We start from the raw sequence: 10716 nt of genomic DNA on the forward strand, positions 1-10716 counted from the left end.
GCTAGAAGGGTCAAAAATTCAATATGGAAAATTAGTCATGGTAATGGAGGCTATTTATACTCTCAACAAGATATATCAAAGGAAGCGGTGGCACATTTCAAAAAGCAATATCAAAGAATGGAAAATCGAAGTTTTCAGGATATATTGTGGGGTATAGAAGTTTACCCAGTGATGTTTGATAATGATAAAAACGATCAGATATACCAGCCTGTTACAGAGGAGGAATTAATGGCAGCCATGAAATCTTTCAGTTGGGACAAAAGTCCTGGACCAGACGGCTGGTCAATAGAATTTCTTATACATTTCTTTGATTTTATAAAGGATGATATGTTAAAGATGGTGGAAGAGATCGGGATAAAGGGGAATATCAGTAAACAATTATGCTCCACATACATCGCACTCATACCCAAAAAGCGGGATGCACATACGTTTTAGGACTATCGGCCGATATCATTATGTAATATTTCCTTCAAAATTGTATCTAAGATCATTGCGGAGAGATTGAAAGGAGTTTTATCTGAATCATTATCAAAAGAACAGTATGGTTTTCTAAAAGGGAGATACATCCATGATGCTGTCGGTGGTACACAAGAGGCGTTATTCTCCATCCACTCAAGGAAAAGAGAGGCGGTTTTAATCAAAGTAGACCTCAGGAAGGCGTATGACTGTATAGATTGGGGATACATCAGGTGTTTACTAGCAAGAATTGGATTGAGGACCAACATGATCAACTGGATCATGGCATGTGTCGATCCTGTGGAATACGCAATTATAATAAACAACATTCCAACCCCTTTTTTCAGTGCGGAGAGGGGTCTGCGTCAAGGATGCTCTCTCTCCCCGCTATTATTTATACTGGCGATGGATTCTCTCAGCTTACATATCCAAAAGGCTATGGTGGAACAAGCATGGCAGCCTCTCAAAATATGCAGGAACATTTCATTGACTCATAATCTTTTTGTTGACGATATCATATTATTCGGCATATTTTGCAGGATCACTTGGATGCATTTCTATAATATTATGGAAAACTTTCAAAGGGCTACGGGTCTTCAGGTTAACCTGGAGAAATCTATAATATACCATTCTGATCTAAAACAAGAGGATGTTCTTTGGTTATCTGAGCTATTTGGTATAAAAGCTCAACATATCAGCAGTGGTATAAAGTATTTGGGATTCCGGATAAAAGCAAATGGCTACTCGAGATCCAATTGGAACTGGATTGTGGACAGATTCTATAGGAGAATCTCTGCTTGGGAGCTTAGATGCCTTTCCTTGGCAGGGAGAATTATATTAGTGCAATCCGTGTTGAATCATCTCTCTGTTTACTAGGCGCACCTATACCACTTTCCGGTGAGTATCATCAATAGCATGAATAGGCTTTCTGCTAATTTCATATGGGGGGGTCATGCTGATAGGAGAAAATTTCATCTCATTAAGCTCTCTAGAATTACTCTTCCTAAGATTATGGGGGGTTGGGGTTTATCCAATTTGAGAATATTTGGAAGAGCTCTTCTGTGCAAGTCTTTTTGGAGAGCCATTCAGGGTGAGGGGCCGTGGAGTCACATGGTTCGATCGAAGTATTTAGGAAAGAAGAGCCTCCATTACTGGTACCGGAAAGGTTCTATCGGCGCATCATATGGATCCCCCATATGGCTTAGTTTCTGGAGGATTGAATCACACTGCTTGAAGAATTTAATCTGGCATCTACAATCGGGGAATAAAATCCTTATTGGCATAGACCGCTTCAAATGCGGAGCTGAAGAAGTTGATATCCCTGATCCCTTACTTTTTTATTTTCACAGAAGAGGTTTCTTTTACTGGGATAGTTTGATTGCTGAATGGCTAGGCCCCATCCCGCGGTGGAAAGACGCTGATGATTTGAATATGCCTCATGAGATCGCGCAGCTTTGGAATAACATCAAGTCGAAGCTTCAAAATGGCGGTATTTTCAGATCTAGGGAATCGGATTTCCTGTCTTGGAACGTCCCGAATGAGGCGGATGATGTATCAGTTAAAGGAATTTATCATCAGTTGGTTGGGCAGCAATCCCTTGGTTCCTCTATATTCCCTCAGATCTTCTGGAAGGATGGTTGCCCATCGAAGATGATTCTATTCGCATGGCTTGCATTTCACAACAGAAACCTAACCTGGGAGAATTTAATGAAGCGGGGATGGCATGGACCTAATGTCTGTTCTTTATGCAGATCGGACGAGGATTCAAATTTTCATATATTTCTAAAATGTAAAAAGACATATCAGATATGGCAGGAATTAGAAAGAGTATTTGGTTTTATACTTGGTGTGCAGGACTCGATCCATGAGTGGATATTAAGGTGCAGCGAGCAGAATATTCAATGGCGTAGAATTTGCATTCTCTCCATGTGGTTTATTTGGAAATGGCGCAACCATTGCGTTTTCAATAACTCAAGATTTTCATATGCAAAAACCATGGATTCGATCTCTGTATACTTAGAATCTCTACCTCAGAAGATAATCAAGCATAAGATAAAATTTCCCACTCAGCCTTCATCAGAACAGTCTTCTCAGTCGTCTGCTTTCTTCGATGGGGCCGCACAGAAGGGTCAATGTGGTTGTGGTTTCTACATCAAGATAAATGATTCTACGCACTTTTCATCATTCTGGCACGGCGGTCATGGCTCCAATAATATGGCTGAAGCCATAGCACTCACTGGACTTTTAAAATTTTGTATCTTCCTTGACATTCAGCAGGTTGCTATCTTTGGAGATTCGAAAATTTTGGTTGATTCGGTAAATAGGAGAAATCACATTTTGGCGCCGCACCTGACCGGTTGGAGAGATAGGATCAACTATTACTGGGACCGCATGGTTGATAGCACTATTGAGCACATCAGCAGGGTCAAAAATTCTACAGCTGATACACTTTCTAAATTGGGTCTCATCTCCACTCCTGGACTTTGGTTTCTCGAGATATTTTCGGAGGGAACTACATTCCAGATCCAAGATTTTGCATTGCCAGACTTTTAGTACTCAGATTTGATATTTTTGTCTCATCAGCTGATGCTTTTCAACTTAAATCATGTTTTTCTGTACTATTTACAGAACATAGATAGTTATATAGCTACATAGATAATCTGGTCTTTCATTGAATATAGGAGCATATTAGACAATATGTGGCTAATTGAACTATTTTAGAACAATTTGGATGTATCAAGATATTTTTGGACTCTTATATTTCTCATATAATATATTGAAGCTTTTTCGTTCTTGAAAAAAAAAAAAAAAAACATTGGTTACATGCCTAGTGGGGTCAATCTGGAGCACTTTCTCATAACTCCTGAATCCACAAAAATGGTCGGTTGAGCACAATAGATACAACAATTCATAGTGGTTTGTCTGTTTGACCAAAGGATCGAAATAATAACCTCAGAGATTACTGATTCATTGTAGTTTACTTAAGAATAAAATGATGTAGGGATCAAATGATGTAGTGTTCCAAGCTTTACATAACATTGAAGTATTATTTAATTGCTAACTATGATATGGTTTTTTTTTGTCTTTTTAAGGTACTTCTAATCAATTTTATTGTAATTTTGCTTCGAATTAATTTTATTATAACTTTGCTTCAACTGTGATGTGATCTAATCTAAATTCAAGTGTCTCTCCTACATCAAAAGTTTGTGAGAAAATCATCATTATATTTTCTTTCAACTGTTTTTTTTTAAATTATACTTTTATTTTAGTAAAATAACCCTAATGTATTTTTAAAATTAAAATTCTTTCTTTTGGAGACTAGGATAACACTTTAGTTATAATTATATGCTCTGGTTTTTCAACAATTAACCCTAGTATTATTGCTATCCATATAGCAGGTTTTTTTAACGATTAGTATCCATATAGCAGGGTTCAGGTTGATGCACATTAAGCTTCACTATTTCTCATTTTTGCTCATCGACCCAACATCCATGGGACATCCAAAATATAGATAATTATAATATGCAAAGATGTATTTCTGGAAAATAAAAATTCAAATAAATACCCAAAAGTGGCGATGACGGTGACTGACAAAGGGAACCATGGCAGGTACTCTGCTTCCCAACTCGGATAATTGACTAAATCTAGAAAAATACACATGTTTGGCGCTTTGTTTATTGAAATTATTTAACAATTAAACACAGGTTTGGCGCTTTGTTTATTGAAATTATTTAACAATTAAACAAACAATGAACATTCCACCCTTTTAGTAGTAAGGGAGTGATCGAGAAAGTGCAAGCATTAATTAGAGATGAAAATAATGATAAATATATTCAGTGTTGTGCTGATGGTATATCTGGCTAGATTGGTAGTGGTATCTAACTAGGTGTTATTAGTGATTTATAGCTAGGAAAAAACCATCAATATATTTTAGAATTTTATTTTTTTTGAAAATCAAGTTTTTTCTCACCTACATCATCTGGAGGGCTTGACATCAACAATTTTAATGTTTTCTGAAATAATGCTTTCCTTGTTGCCCCTGATTTAGGGCTGATAAATTTATCAAGCTGTCCAAGCTCTCTCATGTCTGATTCCAAATAGTTCTAATAAGAGCCAACATTATCTTCTTATTATGTTCTATTTATATGGGCATATTCTTAATTTATTTCTTTATGAAGATTAAAATAATTTTCTTGATGTTAACTGTGATCCAAATATGGTCAAAAACACTGCTAGGTCTGCTATCATTGTTTCCAACCTTAAAAAAACCACAAAAATTGTCGGCGATTCTTTCCACCTCTTGGTGAAAATTCTAGTTAATAAAGTTCTCACCTTGTATGTTGCATATGTCATACAAAGTAAGGACATACGCCTCTTGTGCTCAGATCTGGAATCCAAGAATCTACGCTGAACCCAATATAATATTGAATGACAGAGGCCTAGAATTTGACGTCATGGAGGACGTTTTTCTCTCCCAAAACATATTTGTCAAGTGAATAAATAATTCACACGTAAAATATTCACTCGCATTAAAACCCTGAAATCATCAAATCTACATTCACGTGCTTAGGGTACCCAATGCCCATCATAGCCGCACCACACGAGTTCAGAACATAAGTGTCATAAAACAATAATGAATATCTGTAAATATAAATATTTATTATTCATTCTTTAAACTAATTTTTTGGTAGGAATTAAATTATTAAATATTTCTCATATATATATATATATATATATATATATATATATATATATATATATATAATTAATGGATTAATATTAATATGGAATTCATAAATCACTAAATAAGATAAGTATAAATCTTTTTATAAAAGTCAAATATGTATATACATATATGATAATACAAAATAATTATATCAATAATTTATATAAATTTTAATATTTACAATTTCTATAAAATTTAATAGAAATATATATAAAATCTAAAATAATAACTTTAAAAACCCCGATCGGGGTGGTTTATATGATGAGATGGGAAGGCAGTATAGGGATGCAGGGTGGCAATTATGAGCCACCTTACAGCACGAGATCGCGGCAGGTGGATGACAAGGTAGGTGAATTGGGAATCATGTTAAAATGCAGAAGGAGGATTAAACTCAAGCACGGAGATGGTGGAAATGACGGCGGAACGGTGATGGGACAAGGTCCAGGACACACAAGGGAAGGCCGAGAAGGAGTGGGCTATTATGGTGAACGCAGGCGGCAGAGAAGGGTGGTACAGCGCATCAAAGGAGGGTGGCAAGTGAGCTGGTATGGATACGGGTGGAGGCACAAGGATAAGCATACAAGGAGCGCTCTCGATGTGAACGGAGGAAGGAAAGAAAAGGTGGTAGACGGAGCGGAGGAAATTACTCAGGATCGACCTGCGGGGCTGGGGAAAGCTCAGAGCAAGAGAACTAAGGACGGAATGAGGACAACAATGCCGGGGAAGGGGAGGAACACCTGCGAGAGTAGATGGCTCTAAGTCAGAACAATGGAACGATGAGGAACAAGATCGCGCTAACACAAAGAAGACAAATGACTTGGACCGGCACAGGCAACAGCAGGCAAGGAGAAGCGACAGAGGTAAAGGGAGAATTCAGGAGGATACAAAACAGGCAGCAGAGGACATAGGAGAGAAGGAAGCCAGGGGTCGAGAAGAGGAAACCGACATGGGAGCACCAGCAAGGGAAGTAGGGCAGGGAAGCAGGGCAAGAGAATACAAAGCCGATAGGGAAGGACGTGGAAGGGCTCGCAGGGGGAGAAGGGGACGAGGGCAAACTGGCCGACAGGATCAGGGAAGCACCAGAACAACAGGAACCAAGCGAGGAAGGAAAACCATAAATCGCCAGATGCAGTACGCAGAGAGGGCATATTGCAAAGACACGCATGCAGACATCAGGAGAATAATTCAACACCTGGAAGAGGAAGCAACCCAAGAGCAATCCGAGTCTGAGATGGAGGACAGGAGTACTTGTTACCAGACCCTGGAAATACCAGAGGGCGTATGTCCTTGTATAAACAGGCCTTGCATGTGTACTGGGTCATGAAATGACTGTTAGCTAAGGCTATGGAGCAGGTAGCCATGGAGATGGCAGAATTAGCCCAAGGTATTCCTAATCTAAAGAAAGAGATAAATAAACTTCAGATAACCATTATGATGCAAGATGGCAAGCTCGACGAGATACAACAGCAGCTACAGAAGTTCACTCAGGAGGTCAAAGAGGAGGAGCATCAACCGAGTGCAATGGAAGAATGACCTGTCAAGATATGTCTATCTCTTCTTCTTTAGTTAGGAAATAGAAAAGCATCCCATCCTTGTTTTTGTTCCATAATGCAGCTAGTAAATAGTGGTAGTTTTTTTTACTGTATAGTTTATATAGCATGGACTAGCAGACTAGTTAAATTTTGGTTTTGGATGGCCATTAAGAACTTCAGATGGCCAACAGACCCGGTTTCCCTTCGGGGTGGGTTGAGGCCGTCATATGTATACACTGGTTTTAACTCGTTATAATAGAAATGGATCCACCTTAGCTTACAAAAAAAAAAAAAACTTTAAAAAATAAATAATAATCCTATAATTTGCTTTTTTTGTTAAGTTTGGGAGGACCTTTCATTTTCTATTTATAAATGATAAATTTACACCACATATATATTGCATATTGGGAAACCAAGTGTGTTGGCCACCTATCCAAAACCAATAAAGTTTCACCCTTTCTAACCAAGCTAAGTATGTCTCATTTTCATGACAAGATGTTATATGTCTATCTATCATAAGCATGAATATTCTAAAGTAAATGCTACCTACATAAGAAAAAGAAAAAAAAAGAAAAAAGAGAAGAAGAGATTAACTAATTATCTATGTTGTGCTCTTCTGATGTGGATTTCATTGGTGTCACATCCTTGATAGTTGTCTCAGTCAATTCAATGATGCATGGGATGTGGCCTTGAATTATATCCAGTTGGATATCCTTCTTGTGAAGCTGGAATTGAATTCGGTGCAAATCATGTTTGTAGTTGGGCATGTCTTGGAGGGATAGTGCCATCCCCACAGAGATTTGTTCCATGACCTTCCCCAAGAGGCTTTTCATAAGGGAGTAGAGATATAAGGTCTGTTTGAATTGGGTTATCCTTCCCCTCACGATCCAGGACTAATCTCCTCGAGTTCTCTATCTCCTCCTATGTCTCACTGTTTTTCTTAATTTATTCCTCCCATTCTTCCAACAGATTCCTACATCCATTCCCTAAGACAAGGCCAGTCTCCTTATCTATCTTGTAGGGCTTCTCTCTTCTCCCTCCCCGGTGCCGCTCATACCCTATATGGTTGGTGGTCCCCTTCTTTGGCCATTACCCTGTATGGTTGGTGGTGCTCTCGTATGTCTTCCTGTTCCCCTCTGCCTGCCGCTCCTCTGCCCTTATTACACCCATCCATCCTAGGGATCCTAATAGGTTTCTCTTCAAGTCTCCTACTCCCTGTTCCCCATGTCTTGCAAGGGTTGCCTCCACTGCTCCTCCCAATAGGCCATACCTTTGAATGTTTATCCATAGCCTCTAGTATGGGGTTGTAATCTACCCATCCTAAGTACGAGTGCTCTGGTATTTGAATAAAGGCATGAATAAAAATAAACTCTAGCAAACTTCATAGTGAAACTAGAGGTTAGACAATTCTTGAAACACTATGAGATGAAAGAATATGTCATGTTTGGGATAATGAGAAGGTTAGTCATTAAAAACCTGTATCTTAAAGTGACATGCAATAATCCAAATCAATGCTTTCCAAACATTTGTCACAACAATGACTTTCCTAACCTTCTAAATCATCAAAACTATAACCATCTTCAAATATTTCTCTTAGTATTTTAAATTATAAAAATAAAATGTTAAAAAAACTAAATAATCTCAAATTTTCTCCTAAAACCTAATTCACCATTAATCATTATCAGCACCCATCATCTAATTAACTTTAATTATTTAAAATAAAAATATAACACCATCTAAATAATGTATTCTTACCATTACTAAGATTTTACATGAAACATAATTCTTTTTTCACCTATTTTTTTAAATATAATAAACTCCATTTGTGCTCTTTCTCCAAAAACATAAATTAGTGGGAAGCAACAAATTGCATTGTAACCCAACCTTTACTACAATGCATGGATTATATGTGGTATGAACATATAACAACTTAGATGTGTCTCACCTAAAGACCTTCCCTTAAATCTTCTTAACCATAAATTAAGATAACAAACACTTAATAAATTGAACAAATTCACTTCGAAGGAAATATTTATAATACTTGAAATTAAAAAAAATAAAAATAAAAATAAAAAATTCCAAATGCATTTTGTGAAATGAGGAACCTTTCTTGGCCTGGAGTATGCCGTAAAACTGCTTCTGCTTGGCTAAGAGCTCGTCTTCCTCGGACGTAAGGAAACAGGTTAACGGCCCAAGACCCAGAGGCATCTGGCATGAGTGAAAGCCTGCTCCCTTACGGACCACCAGCGGGTTATTACAGGTGGCGTGGTTTTCCTTGATAACAGTGATGAGTCAAACCGACATTCGCGGATAGCAGCTAGAGATGGCTGTCCTCACTGTTGGTTTGACACCTGAGTTTGATAGGTTTTGCCACCTTCGGAGGAAATGAGGAACCTTTCATTTAGTGAGGGATCCAATTTCCGGTTTAGGAGCCCAATTTGCCCTAAGGTTAGGTTTATGGAAGTGAAAAAATTGGCTTTAATATCTATTTTTGTATTAGGGTGTGTAACTTTTGAAATTATTGCTATGATTATTTTCTTTCGTATAAAAAAAAATAAATGAATACAAATACATTAATAAATTGGTTAATATAAGTAGAGAAACATAATTTTCAATTTATAATAGTATAAATTAACCTACGAAAAATTGAAAATAACATTCGTTAGTTTATATGAAGCATTTTTTTATAATGTATTATTAACTTTTTAGGTCTTAATTTTTTAAGACCATAGCATATCAAACTTGCAAAATTAAATCCCTCAATGAAAACGTAAATTTTAACCGAAAATGCAACAAAATTGTACCAGTTGATTAATGGTTTTTAATAATCTCCAATCCAATAAATATAGAGTGAATTTGAAATGCCTAGAGACGGTGAAATTCCGTAGTAATGGAATGTGTACTTCATGGTAAATGAAATCCAGTGTTGTTTTTCATCTCCCCACATAATTATCTACATTGGCAACAAGTAATGGAGAGAGTGGCAAGAGGAAGTGGACACTTTTTATACACATAAGAGAATGTTATATTAAATTTTATTAAACACCATACAATTATGGTCGTGGTTTTATATCATGATACATGGCTATTAAAGTAAGAAGATCAATATACGAAGGTTCAATGGAAAGGATGACTATCAACATAATAATTATATGTTAGAGATTGAATAAACATTAGGGATGAAAACAACTCTTCCATGATACTATAGCAATAAAGAAAAACTAAAAGGAGAACGTATGGGTTGTTATCGACTTAATAATTATATGTTACATATTGTATAAACATTATGGAGGAAAACAACTCTTCCATGATACTACAGCAATAAAGACAAACTAAAAGGAGAACGTATTGGTTGTTATCAACGTAATAATTATATGTTACATATTGTATAAACATTATGGAGGAAAACAATTCTTCCATGATATTACAACAATAAAGACAAACTAAAAGGATAAAGTATGGGTTGTTATAGATTTTATTGATTTAAATTAAAATAAATAATTTTTTTTGGTTGAGTTTAATAAATTAAAATGTTGTGAGTCATTTTTAATTTTAATATAACTTAGATTCATCTTAATTATGGATTTATCAAGTGTGAAGAGGGATCAAATATTTCTAGTTGCAAATTATTTCTAACATATCATATCTAGGTTGGATGCATCTCTTCTTTCTCTCTCTTTCTATCTCTCTCTCTTCCCTCTCACTCTACTCTCACCCTGATGCTCTCTCCATCTCTCCCTTGTCACATTATCTCTCTCTGCACATTCCTCTTCTTATGTGTTTCTTCTTCTCTCCCTCTCTCTCCACCTCCAACTCCATCTCTCCCTCCCTCCTTCCTTCCTTCTCTCTCTCAAGTCGCCTCTCTTTTCCTTCCTCTCTCTCCCACCTCCTTATGTCTCTGCACCCCATCACACACACTCTCTCTCTTTTCCCTCCAACTTTGTCACAATATCCCTCCCTATCTCCTTCTCTCTCTCTCTTTCTCTCCCCCATCCATATTTG

General features: G+C 36.9%; 1 protein-coding gene across 1 annotated transcript; it reads left to right on the forward strand.

Moving 5' to 3' along the window:
- The first annotated feature begins 861 nt into the window (after positions 1–861).
- LOC149212087 (uncharacterized) lies at positions 862–1332 on the forward strand. Its single transcript, XM_089388554.1, has one exon. It carries the CDS (start codon positions 862–864, stop codon positions 1330–1332), a length of 471 nt encoding a protein of 156 aa, XP_089244680.1.
- The last annotated feature ends 9384 nt before the right edge of the window (positions 1333–10716 follow it).

The sequence above is a fragment of the Pinus tabuliformis genome, chromosome 1_1 (genome assembly GCF_031772625.1).
Source record: "Pinus tabuliformis cultivar Carrire ecotype Pingquan chromosome 1_1, CPIR1, whole genome shotgun sequence".
Taxonomy (NCBI): domain Eukaryota; kingdom Viridiplantae; phylum Streptophyta; class Pinopsida; order Pinales; family Pinaceae; genus Pinus; species Pinus tabuliformis.

What these genes read in the sequence shown, in the direction of transcription:
- LOC149212087 (XM_089388554.1), top strand. Translation starts at nt 862, where the DNA reads ATGGATTCTCTCAGCTTACATATCCAAAAGGCTATGGTGGAACAAGCA.